General features: G+C 34.4%; 1 protein-coding gene and 1 long non-coding RNA gene across 6 annotated transcripts in view; one reads left to right on the forward strand and one right to left on the reverse strand.

Annotated features, from left to right (window-relative positions):
• Nucleotides 1–25704, reverse strand: part of PCDH15 (protocadherin related 15) — a 1592394-nt gene that overhangs the window by 128090 nt on the left and 1438600 nt on the right. For all 5 annotated transcript variants that reach the window (XM_070487986.1, XM_070487962.1, XM_070487971.1 and 2 more), the window contains 2 exons: nucleotides 10564–10704; nucleotides 8694–8806 (listed from right to left, as the gene is read on the reverse strand). In XM_070487986.1, the coding sequence (XP_070344087.1) occupies nucleotides 8694–8806; nucleotides 10564–10704 (254 nt within the window). The remainder of the gene's footprint in view (nucleotides 1–8693; nucleotides 8807–10563; nucleotides 10705–25704) is intronic.
• Nucleotides 525–25317, forward strand: LOC139040800 (uncharacterized). Its single transcript, XR_011495127.1, has 3 exons — nucleotides 525–723; nucleotides 10581–10697; nucleotides 21960–25317. It is a non-coding gene; the product is annotated as an uncharacterized lncRNA (long non-coding RNA).

Below are 25704 nucleotides of genomic sequence, written 5' to 3' on the forward strand. Positions count from 1 at the left end.
CACTCCTTTCTTCCACGTTAGCGGCAGACTACCAGGTATGCAGAGTTCTTTTTCCCAGTAAGCATAATCCTTGTCAAGATACTTGCTCATAATTGATAGGACAGCATTATTTGTCACCTGTCTTAGGTAAGGAGTTTAGTTTAGTTTCAATGGAAGGATAGCAGAATATGTCACCCCAAAATATGACTGTAGGAGTTCAGGACATGCCACCTCAAAATATGCCACTTTGGTTTATTGATTATTTTGAGCTGTAGACAGTTACAAAACAAACTATCAGATTTCCCATCTATTCTTCCAAGGGCCCGTTCATCTTTCCTAAAAACCATTTACCCTCCCCTAAGAGGCCTACCTCCCCCTTCCCCTGTCCCTGTTAAGATGATATTTAATCCTGAATTCTAAAGCCATATCTTTGAGTTACTCATTTTCCCTGGGTATCTCCCATGTGTACACAAGGTATACAAGTTAGCAAACTTCTGTTTGTTTTTCTGCTGTTAACCTGTCTTTTATTACAGGGGGCTCGGCTAAGCACTCAGAAGGGTACAGGGAGAATTACTTGTCCTCCCCTACACAGTCACACCACTTGAAAGAGGGAGTGAATGCTAAAATTGATGAAGACTCAGAGAAAAATGCATAGAAAATAATTTAAAAGAATATAGTACATAAAAATAATCTCAGCATAAGGAATGACTTCCCAGCATTCACAGTTATCCAAAGATTGAAGAGGTGAGTTCTTTGCTGTAAGTTTTTTAAAATAGCCTAGTCAACTTTGTGGCAAGGGTATGAGAGAAACTGAGTATTAAATGATCTGATTAAATGATCTCTATGGTCTGTTTCATCAATTAGATGATATGACTTTCAGAACAGAATTTTTCTGAGTAGGATTAACCTATTTTTCTCTACTTCCAATGAAAATCAAATTGTGGAAAATGGTTTAAATTAAGATATGAGACTACATATGGATATAGAGAAACTTCTTAATTGCCTGAATGTTAATAACTCAAAATTTATGATTATTTATTTGAGGTATGGGCTATTACTTGGACTTAATTCATTGCAAAAAACTTTTTAAAAATGAGGCCAGCTGGAGATGATTTTGTGAAGGAAGAGGTGTTTCAACAACAAAGAATAAAGAAATGCTATTAACTCTAAGAATTTCATTCTAGGAAAGGGGGGAAAGAAAGAATAAAGAATGATGATTTGGGGCATGTAAACTCTACGATACTGAAATTACTGATATTTCCTTGTTTGTCAAAAAGAGAAACTGAAAGAGCCAAATAAAACAGGAATGAGGTATGAAACTAGAAATTTGTTATAATTTTTAAATGTTTGGCTGTGTTTATGCTTCTAAATATGAATGTTTATTTACAATTGTAAAAATGACTATTATATATTCTGAAGGGTTATAAACTTTTCAAAAGTTTTAAGAAGAACTCAGTGTTTTCTGGAAAACGTACATGTTCATCTAATGACAAAGAGATGTTGCAGACGATGTCTTGATCCTCTATTTAACCTAATTAATTGACTCAGCGACAGGTTTCTTTGAAGAGGTCATGAAATTAATAAAATGAGTCAGTTTCAAGTATTACAATTGCCATAGGGACCAAAGAGAATCAAGAGCGTACTTATCTTAAGAATTACTGTAAATGTGGCCATTATAAAAATAAACATATATCTGTATGGGGCAAATTGCTTTTCCATTATGAGAGTCTTCCTTCCCTTAAAAATTACTTGAAGCTAGCCCATTAGGAAACAACCTCAGTTCACAGGATTTGAAGAAAGACAAAATCAAATCTTTTTCCAACACATATAAAATATCCCAACAAAGTGAGTTATAAACGAGAAAATAACATGAGAAATTTCTCTTCTATTCTTGACAAGCTAAATTATTTCACTTAATATAGGGTAGTCTTTGTAGAAACCTTTGAATAATTCTACGAACTTATTTATTTTCCAAGAATGATCAGCAGAAGGTAAGGACGTTTTTAAATATGAAAAGGAAACAGAGGCATAACATAATTAAGCATGTGAAAAGAGGGTTTGGCTATTTGTTATATTGTTATAACAAACAAGATTTGTTTGTTATATTGTTATATAATAATTTAACAATTTTTGTTATATTGTTATTTTTACATTGGTCAGCTAACCTACTAATTATCTGCCATCAAAAATGTAGCTGGCAACGTGGTAGGTTTTTCCTTCAGTAAATATTGAAGTATTTACTATGATGTTTATTATTTGTTGGTTCCTATTTGTACTTTTATAATTTTAGACGAGATAATGATAGGTCTACTGTTACATTCCAGCAACTGAGCAAATACCAGTAGCTCAGAATTGAAATGTTTTTAATTTTGTGAAAAGAATAACAGATTTTGTTTCTCTGTTTAGGTAGAATTGGTACATTGGAAAGTGTTTCACCAAATTGTAAATGCCATCTCTCAAATCTTTTTGATGGTCTCCACAAAGCTGGTTTATAGGTCACAACTCTCATTTACACTCTGCCATAACGTTTCTTTTTCCTTTTTTTTTTGAAAGATTTTATTTTTCCTTTTTCTCCCCAAAGCCTCCTGTACATAGTTGTATACTTCAGTTGTGGGTCCTTCTAGTTGTGGCATGAGGGACGCCGCCTCAGCATGGCTTGATGAGTGGTGCCATGTCCACACCCAGGATCTGAACCCATGAAACCCTGGGCCCCTGAAGCAGAACGTGCAAACTTAATCACTGGGCCACGGGGCCAGCCCCTATAACGTTTCTTTTTCACTTTCCTTTTCTTTTACTTTTGTGATCAAGACAATTAGAGTTCTCAGGAAAATGAAAAAAGCAATTAGTTGTAATCAAATATGCAAACTTTAGCTTGAGGTCCAGAAAGGCTTGGTTTGAACTGTGCGATATTAATACTTGATGAGCTGAAATCACTAGAAATAATTTAAAACATTCAAAAATGTTCATCTAATATTGGTCTGAATTCAAAGAAAAAATATTCATTCTCTTACTATTTTAAGAAGTATATAATCTATTTCGGTAATACATATTTAAAAATAAAAATGTTTATATATTCTTACATTATTAGTTCACGTACCTGATATCGTACATTCTTAACAGAAGCCAAGTCATTTCAAAATGACCACAGAAATTAAAATCTATAACTTGTCTCAAATTAAAGTGCTAGTTCTCCACCAGCACCACTGTCCTTTTATCTTCAGTAAAAGAGGTGGAACTGGGACATAGCTGCCTAGCTAGCAAGGAAAGCACTCCTTTGTCCTTTCATAGCTAAGTGTGGACATTTTCACGGATTTTCAAGATGAAAGTTCGGCTCATGTGGAATTTGCATTTCTCATCTCACTTGGTTCAGGAAATCTCTGGTTGTGGACTTGTGCCCTTTTTCCCTTTCCATAAGCTAAAACGGCAATCACTGGAGTGATTTTGAAACAGGATGTGAAGGATGGAAAACTGTAGATTGGCCCGGGTGCCTTAACGACATGGACGAACTGCGTGAAGACAAGCGACCACTGCTGCTAACCTGAAACACTCACTCTAGACTGTCATGCAAGCCAAAACTACATGTTTTTTTTTTTGTTCTTTGAACCAGTGAAATTTAAGGATTTCTTTTTATGGCAACCTAACTTACCCTAACAAATCTTATTTTTTTTCCCTGAGATTTAAAGATTTAATGGCTGGCCATGCCAAAAGTAAGATAAGATAATTGGGTTGAGGGAGGGGGGTCAGGTTAAGAAGTCAGTTCAAAATTCTAAAATAAATGGACATTTTAACTTTAGAACCTCTCTTTAACACCTAGTCATTTGTTGAAAATTAATTTTTCATAAGGAATTCAAAAGTCAGTATTGGAATGTAGACCTTCCTGAGATGTAAAAACAATATGTACCTCAGCTTGCAATGCTGCTTATCTTGGATTACTGCTTTCCATTTATAAACCACGGGCCTCCTCCTCCCCACACCCTACAAAGAACAGAAATCTTGAATTATCATTTTGCATGCCCCCAATGTTTGATCACATAAAATAGAAGTTTTTCCATCAGGAACAATTCTGTAGGGGAAGTGAAATTTTACCACTGTGCCGCTGGGCTGGCCACTGCATCTGCTGCTTCTTAAGTGCTTTTAGCTCAAAACAATCCTTATGTCAAAGTGGTATATTTTGGGGGAGCATATTCTGCCATCCTTCAATTCCTATGCAAGGAATCATCCTGATAATCAAGGATCAATAACATTGTTTAACATCTCCGGGAGTTATGTGAATCCAGCTGAGGCAGGAAATGAATTTGAAAAAAATAAGAGAGAGAAGAGATAGATGAGGTTTGCAGCATTATTCTATAATATATATACTTTTTTCTGTTAAGGAGAGAAACTGTTTTGGCCTTTGCAGAAATCTGAAATGGTGTAGGCATTTTGCCAAAGTTAGTAGTTGAACACATAAAAATAAAACAGCATCCAAGAATAAAAATATTCCGCCATGAATACTGCTTTAAAAATGACAAACCGAGGGGGCTGCCCAGTGGCGCAGTGGTTAAGTTCATGCACTCCACTTCGGCAGACCTAGGTTCGCTGGTTCAGATCCCAGGTGCAGACCTACCCACCTCTTACCAAGCCATGCTGTGGCAGGCATCCCACATAAAATAGAGGAAGATGGGCACAGATGTTAGCTCAGGGCCAATCTTCCTCAGCAAAAAGAGGAGTGGTGGCAGATGGCAGCTCAGGGCTGATCTTCCGCAAAAAACAAAACAAAAAATGATAAACTAAGAAATATTGCAATACAAATAAGAAAAGTTTTTAAATGATTAATATATTATGTGATTAGTTGTTTCATTCCAATAAAATGTTGACCAATTATATTAGTTGAAACAGTACTAGCTAATATGAGGGCAGGCAATGTAGTCTAGCTGTATGCCCGGGAAGAAGAGGAAAGGATTTAGGAGGCATCCAGAAACCTCTGCTATGTACTTCCCCCCAAATTTTCAAAACCATGGAGAAAATTAATGAAGAAGATAATCATCAGCCTTAGGTTTTCTCAATAGTTAATTCCATGTTTTAGGTATAATATAAGCCTACATAAACATTTCAATCAATTATTTGCATTTAATAAAAAAGTAGTGTCTTCCGACAATATTTGATATGACATTTTTATTATCCAAGTATTCTGGGTGTCTGATAGAAAACAAAACAAACTTGTTCGGTACCCAAGTACTACTGAATCCATTATGGCGATTATACTGGTTCTTACATAGGAATCTCTTCATAAACTGTAGGATGCACCAAGATTACCAAATTGCCTTTATGTGTCAGAATAACATATGAACTGGGATAGTCAAGGGCACTATTTACAATTGTTGGAACTGTTCTTCTAGAAGGTCAAAAATTCTTCTGCATGTGCTCATGAGACTCCCTCTTAATTTTAGCACCAAATAATTGGACAGATTTTCTTTTCTAAGTTAACAACTTTATTAATAGAATCTATTTGCAGTTAGTAGTTCTATGCAGAGAAGGAAGAAATGATAAATTATTCGTTGAACAAAACGTTTTTATTTTTAGAAAGCGGCATTAAACAAAGATACATAAAAAAGGAAAACTAAATGAGCATTAGTTAAACAAAGAGAACTATGACCTTGGCCTTAAAGCCACAATATTTTAGCTAAAAGAGTTAACGAGGATTGTGATAGAGAAGTCTGGAGACATACTACTATTAATAAAGAAATAAGCTCCAAATTAAAGTCCAGAGAAACAGGCCACCATTTTTTGAGTTTATTTAAAAGGCAAGGGTTATGTACCACATCACTGTCTGCTTCTCTTGGGGCTTCCAAGAAGTGATTAGGTGTAAGTTCGGGAGCACAAAGATGGTCATTTTGTTGGGCTGAACCCCTGAGGGATTTTTGAGCCCATCTTAAATAGTAAGTACATTTTTTGTGAGCCTCTGATCTAGGTAAGATAGTGAGAAACATACGTGAGTTTACATCCGTCTCATTTCTTGAGAAGACCAAAATTAACACATTCAGAGAAGTCTCAAAAAGCAGGAAACTGTATGTCCCATAGAAAAGAATTGGAGTCCATAGACTACCATGTCAACAAAAAAGGAACAGAATTGGTAATAATGGACATGAGAAAAAGAATGGTCTTTTAAATGGGTTGACCAAGAATATTTATTGTTTCGCATATAATTTACATCTCAATGGTTTCTTATGCGTTATGTAGGATTTTATGGTAATTATATTACATAATTTAACTTAGTACTTCAATATGATAAAGATGACTTTTTATAAGAGGAGAAAAATATTTGGTTCGGCGTGCAACATGTTTCCAGATGCGTCACCTACCTCCTCCTTCAGTATCTTAGCCCTTGCTCTAGCTTAAAATTCTTAAGTAGTTCTTAGAAATTATGAAAGCAATCAAATCCAAATTCTAGAATGTGATTAAGAGTTCTACTGAATGAAATCTTCATTTTTCTTGAGCCTCAACTAGTATCATTCTTTAGCTTCCAGTTTGTCTCTAGATAGACTGAACTACTAAAATATTCTGAAATTCAATACATTCTCTTGTGGGGACCTGAAATTGGCCACCCCAAGATATGTCTCTTTGGCATCAGGATTATTTGAGGCTCATTGATTTTGATAAACTGGGACAGGCAAGGAGGCTCTGAGGAATGGAACTTGCCCTTTGTTAGGACACATTTACATTTGTAAGGTAAATCTCTATCTGTAAAAGGTGCCTCCCTCTCTGTACCAGGAAGAAGAAAGGAGATGACCTTCTCTCCAAAAACTCTTAATCAATACCAAAGGCAAGGACTTAAATCTGCATTTTATTGTGCTAGTCTGGTAACCTCCTGTAACTGACTTCCCTCCCCCTCCCAACGTTGGCATTTCTTAAAGATTAAGCATCTTTCTTTAGGCTAGGAACTGATTGCTGAGCTCAGCTGTGACCACCCAGCTCCAGACAATCGACTTGCCTCCTGCTACGCCCACCGAGATAGCAGACCACTACCTGCTGTGTCCATCAAGTGCTGTGCTGACGGGGCAATCTTGTGACTATTGTGGGAGGGACATTTCAATCACATGTGAAACACCCTGTTTGGGGGTATATAACCACTGTGTGCGCCCCGCTTCTTCAGTGCCCTTTCTTCCTTTGGGAAGAAAGGCCCCGGGCCATGGTTCCTCATAAAGCTTTGTTTAATTTTCTCTTGCTATTCTGTCTCATGCGAATTTAATTCATTCTCCGGCCAGACGAACCCCCATTTGGGGAGAGGAAATGTCCTCCTCCCCTACACTCTCATATCCCTTATTTCTCTCTCTGTATATGTTGATTCTTTGGCATGGAACATCTTTTCAAATTTTTATGGAGAGGCTAAACTCTTATCTTTCCTTCATGATCAGCTTAAAATTATGCTGATCGTGTTCAGAAACAGTTAACAGTCTCTCCAGCACGCTTCCTCAGTGCTGTGAACTTCTATTATTGTGTTTTCACAGTGTATTGTATTTTTCATGTACTTCCTTGTTTTCACTTCATGGTTGTGAGTCTCTGGAATGCAATGACTCACTGCCATTTAATGCTGTGTCCAGAATAAGTAAATAGTAATTATACATTGTATAGTGAACCTCCTTCAAATGTTTGTGAGAAAACCATCTCCTACGGGTCTTAACATACTATTGAAAGTACCTTAATGCTTGAATTCAATGGAGACAAAAACATCATGAAAGAAAATGCTATTATATTTCCAGGAGAGCATTATAAGTCTTTCTATCACTTATATCCAATCATGAAGCAATCATGAAATATAGTAATTTTAATTTCATTATTCTTTCAATCAATTCATCACTTCCTAAGGATGGCGATATCTCTCACACAGATGCACACACACATGCCATGGACTGGATTATGTCCTTCTAAAATTCATATATTGAAACCCTAACCCTCAATGGGATGGTATTTGGAGATGGGCCTTTGGGAGGTAATTAGGCTTAGATGAGGTCATGAGGGTGAGGTCCTTATCTTGGGATTAGTGGCAAGATGAGAGACAGCAGAAAGCTTTCCCTCACTTTCCTCTATGTGAGGACACAGTGAGAAGGCAGCCGTCTACAAGCCAGGAGGAGACCCCTCCCCAGAGCTCGATTATGCTGGTACCCTGATCTTACACAGCCAGCTTCCAAACTGTGAGAAAACAAATGCCTGTTGTTTAAGCCATCCAGTCTGTGGTATTGTGTTCTGGCAGCCTGACCTGACTAAAACAGTATATATATACTAACTCTATAGCTATAAGAAAATATTACACACATAAACACACACACTCTCTTGCACTGATTATATGGAAAATATTATTTCAGATGCACACGAAAATTAGATGATACAATGTATCTGGCAATAACAAGAAACTAAATGTGTACTTCTCATCACTGAGATCATTAACCAGTTGCAATTTAAATCCAAAAATATAATATTTTTCAAAGCATGCTTTAATTATTATTAAAGGAGCCATTATTCATCAACGCATTACTAAAACTGATATTTTTATACTAAATTGTACTTTTAACTATATCAACTTTTAAAATAAATATAATGTTATATTAATTTAGAAATGCTCAAACTAGAATTAGAAGCTCACGTCATTGATAAATTCATATCACATCAATTTCAAGAGGTCAAAACAAAACAAAATGAAAACCTATATATATTACTAAACCTGATAGAATCAATACCTATATTCCTCTTGTGTGAAGCGTGGGATTTCTCCAGGATGTAAGACAAGAATTTTCACTGTGGCACTGCTGGACATCACAGGCTCACCATCATCAAAAGCAACCACCACCAACTTAAAAAGCAATAAAAATTCATGTTAAAGATTATTAACAAGAAGAAAAATAAAAGCATAATTTTTCTCTGTATACTTTTAATCACGGGATTGCCTGCTTCCAGGAGGGGGAGCAATGACCATTTTCCTCACTGCCTACTAGGTAGCAGACCCTGTGCTAGGAAATGCTACGTGTGGTCTCATTTAATCTTCACAACAAGCCTGTCAGGTGGATGTTATTATTTTCTCTTGCCAAATGAAAAAACTCAAAGAAATTGAGTTACTAACTCTATGATAAAAAAACTACCAGTAAAACAAGTATACGATACTATATCTCTCCAATTATAAACTCTTTTCTCTTCCACAATCCTACTGGTGCCTACAGTAAAAACATGTGCCTTTATAAGCACCAATACTTATTGAAAAAGTGTTAAAGTCAGTCCTGTCCATAGCAAAAAGCTAATTATCTTGCTTAAAAGAAGAAATTAATTTTTCCAGTGAATTAACAGTCTGTAAGATTATAGGGTAGAAATACCTTGCTCTGGAGGATAAAATTGGAAATCTTTATAGCTTAACACACTTTGATATATGCTTTCTTAAAAACAATTAAAATATATAAAACCAAGTTCATACTGTAAAGCAGAAATTGTTCAAATGAGGTAAACTAAAGAAAAGCTGTAGTCTTAAGACGTGACAGCTATGTATTATTTATTACTAAAATAGCTCTTATAATTGATCATTTTCTTTGATAACCTATATGTCAAGAAAAATTCTAATGTCTATTTTAAGAAATGTTAAGTGTTTTCAAAACTATGTGTTTCTCTGAAATGTATGTAATTTGGAAGCTGCAGGTTAATAATCTAACTAATTCGAACTAGATCATGGAACCATAACCAAGGATCATCCTGAGAGCCACGATTTACCTTTGGGTTAATGCTTTACAAACAGAACATTTATTCCAAACAATAGTAAAATTATGTAAGACATAGTACTTATTGGTATTCACAAAGTTAACTGATGTGGTATTTGCCCAGTGTAGGGCAAAGGGCTTCATTCACAGTGACAAATACTTTTCTAAGTAACTACAGAAAATGGAAACACTCAACATTAAATAAAATAAATTACTTATGATAATAATGAAAGATGGTTTTATTTCAAATATTCTGGAAGTATAACATAGCATGACCATGTAAACTTCCCATCCAGTAATTCTGCCTCTAGGTACTTATCTTAAGGAAAAAAGTCAGCAAGTGGCAAATGATATTTGCACAAGGAGTTTCATGATAACAAAGATTATTATAACCAAAAAAATGGACACAGCCTAATTATCCAACAATAAGATATTAGACAAAAAATCCCCATAATAGTAAATTCATACAATAGAACATGATACAACCATTAAAATAATAGTATTAATAGTATTTATTGTCATGGCAATAAATTATTCAGTTAAAAAAGCAGTATGAACAATATGATCATGTTATTTTAAAACATATATTTATGTACTTGTATTTGCATGGAATATTATCAAATGGATAGAGATTAAAATGGTAAATTCCGGCTACCTCCAAGAAGTGAAATATCAAGGGGTTTTTTTTCTTTTTACTTAAGTGTTTTACTTAAGTATTTTCTAAGTGTTTATGCAGTAAAAATATACTTTTTTGAAATTTTAAAAAATTAAAAAGAAAAATGGAAAGAAGTATGGTCATCTGTTAAACAAAACCCACAATCAAAAGTTAAACATCAAATAGACAACATAAGGAAAACACTTCACTGACCTTAAAAATTGTTGTAGGTTCTTCATTAAGATTGACTCGAGTTATTACTTTACCAGAATCTTCTTCTACATCAAAAATACTGGCAGGATAAGGAAATTGGACATCATCTACTCTATACCTCACACGACTTGCAGGTAATCCCTAAAATGAAATTATATATTATTTAATTCACTCTCACAAAATGAATACAAACTGTAGTGATAATGTTATACTGATTTCTAAGATGGCCTTTTAGAAGGGAAAAATCATACTTCAACATTTCACACTTTCAGGTTTGAAATGTAGCAGAATCTTTATTTCTTTAGGATAACTTAATATAAATCAATGAAGTGTCTTTCCTACATGTTATTTTAAATTATTTATGTGAAAGAACAAATTAATGGTTGCCTTGGGTATCTTCTCTTTCACTTTCCCTTACTTATATGAATCTCACCTTCCACCTTAAACACCATGTCTGCTTAATATTTTATCTTCTGAGATGATTATAAGCTTTCTTTTATTATACATGTTTGAACTCTGTGATACTCAGAGAATGATAAAGTGTGGAGGATTGTGGTAAAGCGGAGGAATAGATATGAAAGTGAAGGAAACAAAAATTATTTACCACCTGCTCTGTTTACCATGCTAGGTTTTTTCATAAATAATTTAAATTAATCCTCACAATTCTTTAGGATAACATTACTAATAATGACGATAGTAATAATAGTAAAATCATGATAGGTAACCCTTGTTGAATGCTTATTACGTGCCAGAACCACACTATAGATGATAGATGTGTACTCTATCACTCATTTTTTAGTTAATGAACTTGAAGCTCATAAGGAATTAAAGAATGTTGAAGTATCCCAGACACAAACCAATAAGCTGGAATATCAAGCAAAAGATTCATTTTTAAAGAAAGAAATATTTGACAATTTAAAAAAGAGACTATAATGAGAATAGTCAAAATTCATTGGATGTCTTCACTTAGAGTTTAGATTGGTTTCATTTTGAATTACATAGGGTAACACTGGGGTGAGAACTATGATCTTTTCAGTGCTTAAGGCCTGAAAAATTTCTTAAGCCAGTCCTAGAAGTCAAATAAATAATTCAGACACAGAGCTGGTATGTGGTACAGCTTGGCTTCAAACCCAAACTGACACTATATTACACCACTAAACTCTTTACAGATAAACACCTCTATTTGGCATCATTCTGATATGGGAGAAGTAAGGACATTATCCCCGTAGGCTGTGGATTTGGTTGGACTCTAAGGCTACTTTGGTGTAAGGATGGTTCTAAGAACATTGTTCTTTGCGTCGTTGATCTTCTTTGTGACTGTCCTTGAATGGAATCTGTTGTTCATGTTGGTTCCTGAATCACATTTGGACTACAGGTCAAATATGTTAGCCTTTAGGACTTGTATAATTCCCTAATAAGTATCTGGAAGTCCAACCCTTTCATACAATACACATCACAGTTGATTACTACCTCCTTGAACACATTCTTCATTTAACTTTTTTCACTCTTCTGCCTTTGCTTCTTCCTATCTGGCTGCTCTATCTTAGACTGTGCTTGTTCCCACTCTTTCTGGAGTGTTCCAAGGCTCTATCACAGACACTTATTTTCTCCACCTCTATGCTAGGCCTCTAAAATCTCTTCCAGTTCCATGCCTTTGAATATCTTCTATTCCTTCACAACTCCCAAATTTAAATTTCTGGCTAAATTCTCATCCTTTAAATTCCAAAGTAGTATATACAATTGTTAATTTAGACATTCTATTTTCAACTAAAAAAACCCACAACAAGAATCCTGATTTCCTCTCCCAAACTTGTACCTTTTCCACAAAAGGCCCAATCTTTCACCAAGTTGGTCTCTCTGAAAGCCTAGGAATGACCATAGACGCCTTCTCTTGCTGTCATACTCCATAACCAAATTACTATCAAGTCCCTCCGTAAGACCTCAATGAAAGCATGCCCTTATGTAGACAGATCACTTTTCATCTCTTCCATCCACTTATTACCTGCAGTGGACTCTTAATTGACTCTCTGCTCTTATTCTATTAAAGTTATCTCTTAAAAATATAAACCATCTCCTAAATACTGTTCAAATTCCCAATTATTTTCCATCACACACAAAAATTAAATCCAAACTCCTTACTAGGGGCTATCATATGCTGATGACATCTGGTTTCTGCTTACCTATCCAACTTCATCTCCTTGCTCACTCCTCTTTCACCACATTGTCCCTGTTCCTACTTCGTTGCCTTGGCCTTTTGCCTGCCATGCTCTTCTGCCAGATTTCCAGCTACTAAATTTAACCTCCTCTTCACCAAGCCCTCTAACTCATCATTCTAATGTATGTCTCTTCAGCAACACTACATGGAATCATAACATACATTCTATGTGTTTACTTTTTTATTGTTTGTCTCCCACACAAGAATATAAGCGTCACAAGGGTAGGGGCTCTATGTGAACACCTTGAATGGTACCTGACCCACATAGGCACCCAAGGAGTATTTGAATGAATGCCTGAGTTAGTGAATGAATAACCATGCATCAAGGATGCCCGGACACTCCAATTGATATTTAAAATATTTACATATTTCAAGATTTTGGAAATATCAAACATTGTAGAAATCTTGAAAGAATGGTAAGAAACTGTCAGCTCTGGGATAAATATTTACATATGAACAACTGATTTCCCCTAGCCATGGCTGGCCATTTCAGCCACTGAGTGTAGAAAAGAGGCATATTTATTAGAATACTCTTTTTCTATTTGGACAGAATCAGACCTATTATAATCACACACAATGGCAATTTTGCTTGCATTTTCATAATAATGATAATGACAGGAGTTGTTAGATATCAATTTGAGTGTCTTACTACATATCAGGCAATGTGAATTATCTGTATTCTCATATTTATACTTACAAGAAATAGAGAAGTTGGTATGAATAGTATCCATACTTTACAGAGGAGAAAATCAAGGCTTTAAGAATTAACTCATTTCCTGAAATTTCCTCAGTTAGTAAATGGGAGAGTTATTACCTGACCAAACTTGCTTCATACTAAAACACGGATCTTTAAATATTAAACCAACTTAATATTTACCTATGCTATCTCAAAGGCAATAGTCCCTTAACATGACCATAAATGGCAATACAATTGAGCAAAAGGACTTGGGAAAGATGCTTTAGGACTGAAGGCCCTAGTAAATCTTGTCCTAGTACACTGCCCAGGAAGGTATGTAGTATATGTTCCATGCCACCTTGGCATGAAGAGGTGCATGATGAAAGAGCAAAATTACAGCATAAACTGTATCAAGAACAAATTTTAGAGTTTCCGTGAGCATCAGTATCCATTCAGTCTATCTATTCAGTAACATAGTTCTAAAATTCTTATGACTATCACAGAACAGATAGCAAGAAACTTGACATATGTTAATTATACCTAGCATGCTGTCTTTAATAAAGCCAAGGTATTTATGGTACATTTAATTGATAAAATAAAAATAGGTTAACTTTTGGTATTGTGTGTTGTTCTCTCTCAAATGCCTAAAACATTTTGGCATTCAGAACATCTTAGAAACTTCCCAGAAGATTGTTACAGATAAGATTGTATGTATATGAACATAAATATTATATGTTAGCTTTATCAATAAGCTTTTTATTTTATGATTTGTTTTTCTACAGATTACTACCACATAAAGAAAGTGTGGCCCTGATACAACGTTGTTAGCCCACAAGAGACATTATAATTCTTTTCTTTATCACCCTTGTTATCAATGCATCACATTTTATTTTCTATTACATGTTACAATAACTAAACACCTGAAATGCTTTAGATTTGTCTTTGAGTAAATTCAAAAGGTTTTCTCTCTCTCTCTCTCTTCTCCCATCCTTGTTTTCTTCCCTCCCTCTATTTTTTCCCTCCTTTTCCTCTTTCTTCCTCTTTCACTCCCTCCCCTCTCCTCTCTACCCCTTTCCACTCCTCCCTTTATCCCTCGTTTCCTTTCTTCCTTTCTTTCCAAAATCTTTTTTAAATAGTCTTGCTTTTATAGTTAAATAATTAAGCTATATAATAGGTGAAGATAATTGGCTTTGGGAAATAGCTTCAATTAACATACCTAACATTGTCCCTGGGACATTTAAAACATGAATCAGGTCAAATGCAAGGTTTTTAAGCAGTCATAAAAATTAAAATTACTATGGCTTTAATCTGGAAAACAATGTCATTGTGAAATCCAGAAGTTCAAGAACACTAAAAAAAAAGTATCATTATAAACTTCATTTAAAATTACTGCTTATTAAATATCCTTTAATACTTGATTCCATTAAAAATTTAAGAGATATGATCAAAGTATTCTAATCTAAAAAATTCACGCATTAATTATATTTTAAAAACTAAAATAAAATAGTTCATCGAGTTTATGAATTATACATTTTAATGACTGTGATATGACATGAATATTCAATATTTATCATTAGATAAATATTAATTTAACAAATTATTTGTTTATTTTAAGTTGTACTAGAAATAGAGAGATTCTTCTTTATTCTTACACTTTCCCAATGAGTTGCTATTCCTCCCCGTTGTATACATTACTTAGTTAGTCATATTTTTTAAAAAAATAAACCAAGCTATAAAAATATACTTAAATTGAGATGAAAATATTTAATTATTACTTTCTACATCAATTATATTGTGTCTCTTATATATGTATTTATATGTTTATTAAGAGAGATTTTTTGGGTCATCAATATTGAAGGAAGAGCTATCCTTTTAGAAAGAAATCAATCTTTAAAATTTTATTACTATGGCAGTAGATTCTTTTTCTACAAAATTTCTAAATTATAATAAAATCACTCTAATACTAACACTAAAAGAAGTTTACAAAAATTGTTTTCTTAAAGTTCATACCAAACTGAAACTAGGCTGTGGTTTGATTTGCAAATAATAAAAAAATGACTTGCTGATGCTACACTCTGATCAACCAAATGTAGTGGTCTTTATTTAGGACCAGAGAAATGTTGGGAGGTCCTTAGTTAGCTCCTTGTCTTCAGACACTACCACTACTAAACTATAGCATTCAGATAAATTTTTAAAAGATATTAGCAAAGAAAATTCATAGCCATTGCAAGAAACCCATTGTAGCATTTGCGGACTTGGGCAATTAGAAAGTATCTTCCTCACCAAAATACCTGCTAAAAACAAATCTCATTTTTTTCCTCGGCAGTGATGGAACACAGTGTCTCCTTTTCTACAGGACAATATAACTCTTCATAGTTTTGAAGACCAGTGTTTTACCCCTTAGCCTTGCTATATTAGGATAGATATTTCTAATTGTTTTCATATCATCCTAGGCATTGTTGTCTTGCTTTTATATCTTTTCTCCAGACCCTTTTAACTTACCATAGTTGTTTTGGAAATGTATTCAAACTGTGGATTCAAAAGAATAAAACAATATTGTTTTAGGTCACCATCAAAGAAAACAAATACTTTAGATATCCACTTAGTGGAATCTATTTAATTTTATTCTTTAGTTCAACTGGCTAGATTACAATGCCTCTCCTTAGCACAGGTTTTTTAATCTAATGAGGTAAAATGTATTTTGCCATTTCAGGCAATGTAAAATTTCAAAAGGAAACTATAAAATAGACTTTAATCCAACATTTTAGTGGAAAGTTAATAGGTAATCTCATAAAATGTATGTAATAGCACATAAAAAACTATTCGAACAATTTTGGATTTTGCTCTATATACTTAGCCATCATGAAGAGGCATTATCCAAGGAAAAAATTTCAGAAAGAATTAACCAAGACATAAACATTAATTTAATAGGAAGTGATGAAATTGTCTGCAAAGATTCTATCTAGGCAGGGGTGGCAAAGATGGAATTTTTCATCAGCTTGCCTCTTTGGGTCTTTCAAAGGGTAAATACAATGTTTCTTCTTTAAAATTTTATGGAAACTGAGGACATGTGAGAAGCATAGCACGCCAGCTTTTTTGAAGCTTCCTCATTTCCATGACAGCTATTTCTATAAATTCAGCCTACCTCATCAACTGAAACAAGTGTTACTTCAGATAACTATGATTTAATTAAAAAGACTAATGACTTGCTGGTACACTAATCCTTCTTAAAGTTAACTTCCATTCACTAAAACCTCCTTTGATATTTTTCCTGAATTTTCAAAGTAGTGACACACTCTCCTTAAGAGGGATGTATTTTCCTGAAAAAAAATGTTTAAAATAGAACCATAATATCACCAGAAGTGTAATCAATCAATGGGTGCGGAAAACTTTGACTTGGCATCAGATAGACAATGGAAATTAACACAATTTAGAACAAATCCCAAAAGACTTTTTCTTTTGCCATTGGACAAAATTAAATTAATTTAGTTAGAAAAATGGCATCATGGAACTTCATGAAAATAAATTTATTTCATATATAGCATATTTTTAAGAGAGAAATTTAAAAATTATATAAAATATTAGCAATTGATTCCTAACACATCAAATTATTTATTCCCTAACACTTATCTTGCCCATATGTTTTAATATGGCATATTAAATTTGATATTTAATATGAATAAATTTATATTAAATATCATCATATGTGAGATTCATTATATGTGGGACCCATTCATTCCTTTATTCATTCATATGTTCATTCATTTAACATGTTTACTAACTGGACACTGCTGAGTCCTGAGAGTATGAAAATGAACAAACTCACAGCCGAGGGGGGGAGACAGAGTTCATCCCTTATCCCTTCCTTCTTGATGTCCATCAACAATAATTCAGCCAGATTGGCCTGTTAAAATACCAGGTTCACTCCTGCTCAGCACTTTTCATTTGTTGTTCACTCTGCCTGCAACATTCCTGCATGGTGCATCCTTTCTAACACCCAAGTCTCAAATGACACCTCCTCTGCTTATACCTACCCATAGAGCACACTGAGTCAATCCTTATTTTATTTTCTTTATAGTATGTATCCTTATCTGAATTTATGTTACATATTTACTTGTTTAAGGGGCTTGCAGCCTATCTCTGTCCCTTGATTGTGAACTCCATTAGAGCAGATATTTTTTTGGCTTGCCATTACTTCAGAGGTCAATAATAATTTTTTAAGTGAATACTTAGAATATGATCAAAGCTTATGTATATGTGTATGCTGAATGCCAGCATACACAACTCTAGGGGGCATTCTTATATAGATGTGAATGGCTATGTGTGTAATGCCCCATAGTTGAAAATATGTATAATTGTATTCCTCTTTGCAGTAGCCATATGTACATTTTTTGAGAGCAGAAAGTCAAATTTACATCAGTGATTTTTGCTTGGGAAAGAGGCTTCATAAAAGAGACGATAATAGAACTCATGAAAATACAGCTCCCAAAATGTAGAAGATAGGAAGAGAAGAAATATTTTTTCAAAAAGATTCCTGAGTACAGTATTGGAGAAAAGAAACCATCTATCATCATGAAAATCCCTCCATTTTTTTCTAGACTGGCTAAATGTGAAGCACTATCTCTTCCCTACTTCCTGGCCTCTGTCTTTATATTCTATGTTACTTCCTTAATTATATTTAATACATTCTGTTGTTAAGCCAATTCTTTAAAATAACAACACAATCCTCTGGATTTTTCTAATACATAAATCCTTAGATAATCTATATTAATAGGATATAGATGATATTTTCTTATACTGACTACACTGCATAATGTGTTAAATCTGAGTCATATAATGGGTTAACCTATACTTGAACAAGATTGAGATTTCTGAGTAATAATTCTGGTAATTGCAAGAATCATAGCTACATAGGTAATTTTCTATATGGTTTAGAGGACATTTAAGAATTTATTTATCACAAAATGTGGCAAAATTGTTGGCAAGTTTTCAATTTAAGACTCACCAGTATCTGTTCATAGCTCCTTATCCATAGCTACTCATATTCAACCCTCAAGATGATAGGCAGTGAGGAGAAAGACAGATATACTTCTATACTTATGGGCCTCATAAGTGGTCAGTTGGGGAGACAAAAGGTACACAGGTAAACACAATTATCTACTAACATTTCTGATAAATGCTATAAAGGAGAAGCATGGGTAGCACTAAATGAAGGTGCTAGAACTAGAGCACGGATCTTTGGATTTATAGCCAAGGTGACTTTCTACCTCACTGTGTAGGCACTTGCACATGAACTCTGTCTCCCCCACTCGGCTGTGAGTTTGTTCATTTATGATGTGCCTTAAAACTTATTTTGATTTATTGAGGCTGTAGCAATTGTGTTATATGTGGAGTCCATACTGGTATATCATTTGAGTATTAAAATGACAAATTAAAATTTAATTTATGTGTTAAGATTTTGGACATTCTATCTTAAACTCAACAGGGTAAAAGTAGATATGTATCATTATGAAGTGACATAAGTTAACGATGTCTATTTAAACAAAATACCTTGCTAATTTTTGGTAAGAACCTTATTAAAATACCTACATATTTATTTTGGGGGGAATTATAAAGACACTATTAGCACAGTGTTTTCATGAAAACTTTATTCTCAAATCTTACAATGGATGACATCAAATACACAAAGGGCACTGAAATTACTTCCTGAGTCCAGGCACTAGTTTATACTTGATGAGGATATAAACACTGTACCAAACCCGAGGCAAACTTAGACGTTTGCCATCACCCTGAAAGCAAGGATGAAGAGGAGGAAATATTAACTGACATCTCTACTGACATTGGCTAAGTGCTTTCATTCCTCCTTACACTCGAGTACCAGTCCAGGGAAATGGTCTTATCATTCTTATATGGAAGCAAGGTTTCAAGAAATTAAGTAACTGCTGTACAATACCATTGTTCCTAGTTAAACACAAACACCAACACCAGTGACATTAGTCAATAGCTTTGAGGGACTCTGCGGATGTTTGCCAACCCTAAGTGCCCTCAGGAAGGACATAATTTCTGACATCTATTAATAAATGAATGAATTCATTAGTTTGTTCATATATTAGGCTTCTTTCCAAATACGAATTGAGGTAGGATGTGACTTATTTAAATACTGTGTGGTTTCCAAACTGAGAAAGACTTGATTTTAACTTTGTAATGCCCTTTTATCTATTAAATTTGACATGTGGAAGACTCAAGAAATATTAGTATGAGACAAACTACTGGAATAGTCATTTATTCAGTACATATATAGTAATATGGTGATATAGTAATACTCTGAACCAGGCAATTTTTCTAGATGATGAGAACATGACAGACAAGATATCCTATCACAATGGTACTTACATGAGATTTTTTAAATCAAAAAGTAACATATTTCTATACGATAACAAGGCGAGTATAATTAATGTAGCAGAATAAATGTAAATTTATATCAAGAAAATAGAACCTTAAGATTTCAATTATTTTCTTCAGTACTCAGCGCATTTTTTTACTTTTGATTTCCATTCTTACAGTGAGTGTAAAACACAATATGTTTTGACTTAATGATGGTGAGAATGTAATTAATTGCTACAGAAGGTAATTGCAGATTTGTATGAAGGATGTTCTAAACTTGCAAACATAGGGAATTTCAATGAGATTATAATGGACCAAAATAATTAAGTCCTTAATATCAGGGGATATTTGGATTTAGTCATTTTTCTTAAATACATAATTATGAAGAAATTACTTACTCAGACCCCTATAACTTTCTTAATAATAATGGCAATCACATTATATCAGGGAATACTAAACCTATTATTATCATTGCACACAAATATTAAGTAATTTGTTTTCAAGTACACAAAGATTTTTCTCCCTGATGTGATTTCCAAAATTCTTCCTCCCGACATCTTTGAAAGCAACTAATGGGATTTATTTTGTAACAGTGTCATTCACGAAATCTTCCAAATATGATTTAGCATTAAGGATTACTGCAAAGTCATTTGTAGTGTTCTTTGCAGTTATAATGATTTAGTCATTTTTTTTTAGTGGATCTAACTGCATTCTAAGTTATCCTTAAAAGAGACTAGGAATAACGGCAGGTCAAAATCTCCATGCAACCACTGAGAAGTTCATGTGCTTTTCTTTCTTCCTCTCCGCCTCTCCTCTTTTTAACAACTGGAGTGACTACTATGTTGTGACACTACAGTGAGTCAAAACTCTTATAGGCAAGGTCCTTATGCCAGACGACACTGACTTAATATAATGCCTGCGCATAGTTCAGTTTCTACAGATATGGTATTAACATAACTATACATATCCTAAGAAATGTTTGCTTTAAGATTATTTACCACTAAGTCTTTTGGGAAATATGTTTTTCAAAGGTAAACACAACTCAATCCCCTAAAGACATCACATAACAAATAACACATTCCTTGTAAAATTTCTTCACTTAGTTACATTTTTTAAATTTATGAAGCTAACAGTTGGCACACATTCAGCTTCCCTCACAAAAACCAGTTCACAAAACCAAAAGAACTCAAAAGTGGGATGAACCTGAATGAGAGCTACTCCTTAGTGATACTGCCCCCTCTGCCCTAAAGCCTCCCATTTTTCTTAGGATGAAACAAGAAATCTTGACACTATCTTCAGGGCCTACCAGACTCCAAAGGATCTGACTCAGATTTACCTCTCTAGTCTCCCAGCAAAATTGCATCCTTTTGGCTGTTAAAACTTTGTTTTCTTCCTCCCACTTGAGAGCATAATTCTGCCATGCCTCTTTGCCTCAGTCGTGTCTCCTTGTCTCTCAGACCTCAGCTCGTTTTGAGTCGCTTCCTCCAGAACCTTTCTTGACTCTCCAGACAAAATCAGGCTCCCTCTTGTCTGCTTTTACAGCACCTTAAAGATTTATTTTCAAGAGCTTTGCACAGTTTGCCATTTCTATTTACTTGATTGAATTTGGATCAATATCTATCTCCTTAAGTTTGAAATTCTAAGGCTAGGAAGCGTGACAATTTTAATTCTTAATACTTAACTCAGTACTCTTAAATAATACTGGATGCACACACATAATAAATATTGAGGGATTTTTATTTCGTTTGGAGCACAGGGACAGAGATTTGTGTTAAATATTATTCCTAGTTTATGGAACATTGTGATCAATGGATCTGGTGAGTATAGTTACTTCTCATTTCTTTATTTCCTTTCATCCTCACACCTGGCTCCTACCTCCTTTGTCCGTCAAAGGCAACCATTTTAATACATTTAAAGAGTATTTTTAACTAGACTGTTGTACATTGTATTACTGTTCAGCAAATACTCCTTTTTCCTCTATTTTTTGCCCCATTGATTTTGGGCTTGGCCATGTGACTTGCTTTGGTCAGGTCAACAGAATGTGAGAGACTGTGACACACAACCAAAAGTCTTACATGTGATGGTGTGGTTAGCAAGTTCTCTTGTGATCCTGTCTTTCAGTGTGAAGAACAGGTCTGCTTAGTCATGGATCCCTGAAGAAGGAGACATGTGCAGTAGACATGAGCCCAACCTTCCGCCTGAAACCAAGGCCAGCCAACCTCTAGCTGCCTCAAAGACCCATGAACTAAAATATAAACCTTTGTTAGAATGAACTGGTGATATTTTGGTATTGTTTACTATGTAGCACTTTGGTAGGAAAATTTAATTGATGCTATTGGGTGCATTTTTGCTTTTTGTGTTTTTTTAAACTTTATGTAATGGTATTATTTTCTTTTATTATTTTCATTGAGTACTAGGTTCTTACATTTCATTCTCATTGCTATTTGTTCATAAAATCCTGCTGTGCTAGAAGTTCACAGGACACTTCTCACTTCCCACTTCTAGTATATAATCAAAACAATTGAAATTAGAATCTTGAAGAGACATTTGCGCTTTCAGGTTCTTTGAAGCATTACTCACAATAGCCAAGATGAGGAAATAACCTAAATGTCCATCAGTGGATAAAGAAAATGTGGTATATACATACAATGGAATATTATCCAGGCTTAAAAAAGGATAAAATCTTGCCATTTGCAACAACATGGATGAACCTTGAGGATATTATGCTAAGTGAAATAAGTCAGTCACAGAAGGACAAATACTGCATGATTCCACTTATATGAGGTGTCTAAAACAGTCAAACTCATAGATGCAGAAAATAGAATTGTGGTCGCTTGGGGAAGGGGGAAATGGAGAGTTGCTGTTCAAGGGGTATAACATTTCAGTTATGTTATTTTGTTCTCATTTTACAAATGTAAGAACTGAGAGACAAAGCAATTAAGTGAATTGCCCAAGGCCACAGGCCTAGTCAGTAGGAGGTTTAGAAGTTGAAACCAGCCAATTTCACTCTAGAGCTCTTACGCTTGAAGCCAATTAAAACTTTCTTGGGTTGATGAACTATGTGAGTTTGCAGATTGAAAGGGGCCATCATACATCAGACATAATTAATACTGAGAAAAACTCTAAATATATATTAGTGACAACATTTCATTTTAAGAATCAAAAAACAAAAACATCCCCTAAAAATTGAGAAAATTAATATAGCCTCATGCTTGTACAATGTTAAATACCAGAATAGTGGAAAAGCATATGTGTAGTTTTAAAGGGCAAAGTTTGAACCCAAGACTCTAATAGTCTGCCAAGCTGTATGTTACATGTATAAGCAAAAGAAAATTTCATGTGTATAAGAACTCACAAGGTAGATATCCTTCTAAAAATATTTAAGACATATGAATAAACCAAGGGACACAACAAAATGAAGAACTTAAAAATGGATGGATCGGATGTGAAAGGAACGACATAAATCATGTATAGGCTTAAATACAGACATAAGTATAAGTAGTTGTAAACAAGTCCAGGAAATATAATTAAAATGGTACAAAAAATTTTTATAGGAAGTGCACATAAGTAACTCTTCAAAGAAAATGCAATAAAAATAAACTAATAGGGTCAAAAACAAAACATTGACCTATATATAAAAGTAATAGCCCAAAATAACTCAGACATATGAAAAATAAAAGGTTAAGCAAGCTGCCGGAGAGCAGAGGCCAATTTACCATGAAGGATACCCATGAGTTTCTAGTCAACAGAACTACAGTATTTAGCTGGATTTCATTCTCCTTGCCCTGTCTGTAAAAAGAAATCCTTTACCATTTAATTTCCTTCCCTTCACTGAACATGTCTTCTTTCCAGTTGAACCACGTCACAAGCAGATTTTTCTTCTACGCTCTCGGTCTTTCCTTTCTCTGGCTCTTTCCACTCTTCAGCTCCTGGCTCATCCTCAAAAGGGCATAACCTGAGGACTTATTTCCAAGCTTTTCTTTTACCTGATTATGATTTCTCCCTTGGAGAATGTATATACTTTCATAGTTTCAACTTCTATTCATGTGGCTCCTACTCCATGTTTTTTTCCTGAGCCCTCACTCCCGTATTTTCTGCCTGATCCATCCCTGGCCCTCTCAATGTAGCCAAAGGATCCTGGCATTAGATCAAAGCTGCTTAGGCAACCCCGTATCAGCCTCAAGTCTTCCTCATGGCATTGTTGACCTTGCAAAGGAATCTTGGCCCCATCCTGCCATCTACCTTCAGCCTCCTCTCAGACTAGGTGTTATATACACCTTAGTTCGATGAACCTATAACTCTGGGCCAGGGATAAACTTCCTGCCAGCCCTGGCACTGTAGTTCCTGGAATGATCTAGTGAGCATTACTCCTTCACTAGCTACGTTCTGACTTAGTTCACTCAGCCTCCATGTCTGGGGGAGGGAATCAGCCAACTATCATTCTGAAGGTGATCGCACTTAGATGTTTTAGAATCATTTAAAGTTTAATTTGATCTTATTATTTTCTCCTTAAAACAGCGTTCTTTTCTGTCTACCTTATTTCTATCAACTAATATCATGAATATGCTTATCACTCCAGTTAGAAACTCTTGATTCACTTTTGATTGTGCTTTTATTATGTTATCTTCAACCTCTTGCCCAATCACTTTTAATTCTTCCACTTCAATGGCTTTTAAGTATTTCTATTTTCTCCATTTCCGTTGTCCACTTTGTTTTGTTCATACTTAAATTAAAGCAATAGCTGCTAACTACTCTCCTGGCTTTCGGTTATTATCTCTTCCAATGAATATTGTACATCACAGCAAGTTAATTGTCCTAATATGTAGCTTTGATGTTGTCACTGCCTATTTGTAAGTCCTTAGTAAGCTTCCATTTTCTTAATTGAAAATTAAGATTAATTCTAATTAAATTTCTCCCATTATATAATAAAATGGAGTTCATAAAACCATATTTGCCACATTTCCTATCTACAAATGAGTTTCCAAATACAGTCCTAATGTATTCTTTTAAATAGCTAACATTTACTGAATCAGACAGAGTTCAAATCATATTACACAAATTCATGAACATATGATGAAGGCTCTTGACTTGTAATTTTTGGATACATTTCTCTGCCAGTTTTTTCTACTCTCACTTAAGTCAATCCTCTAACACTTTTTAAAGTTGGATTCCTGACCAGAACAGGCTCAGACCACACAAGAACACATTTATTTCTCCATTCTCTGAATAACTACAGCATTTCTTGGCATCTTTCATATGCACTATTGTGGCTTTTTCTCTGTCTTTATCTTGTCATATTCTTATCTGTTAAGTCTACAATATACATTTTCATATTGATTTATTCATCCAATAAGCATTATGAAATGTCTATGTTGTGCCAGGCACATGTTTGAATGTAGGTCTACTGCCTAAGTATTGTCACCATTCAAGAATATGGAAGAACTGTGATGTGGATAACAACAAGACTAAGAGTTACAGTGGCCTGGCCTTGAGGGTGTTGAGGCCAAGAATCCAGATCATGAGAAGCCAAGATATTCATTCAGAGGGTCTCTTCCCTTTTTCTCTGGCAAGAAATTCAAAATAAAGCACACCATTTAAGCCATAAGGGAGGCCTATGGGTGAGCCCCAGAGTCTGTTACATTTCTCTCAATTATATAAATATTATATACATACATATATATATATATATATATATATATATATACACATATACATATCCTGTTATATTTTACTCAATTCCCTTGGAAATCACTGTTGTTGAAGTGTCTTGGGATCCTAATCCTATGAGGTTTATGGTCAAAAAAAAAATGGTGTAAGTCATTGATGCATCGCTGGGTGAACACTTTTGTAAAAGCTAAAAAGCTCC

The sequence above is a fragment of the Equus asinus genome, chromosome 2 (genome assembly GCF_041296235.1).
Source record: "Equus asinus isolate D_3611 breed Donkey chromosome 2, EquAss-T2T_v2, whole genome shotgun sequence".
NCBI classification, from domain to species: Eukaryota; Metazoa; Chordata; class Mammalia; order Perissodactyla; family Equidae; genus Equus; species Equus asinus.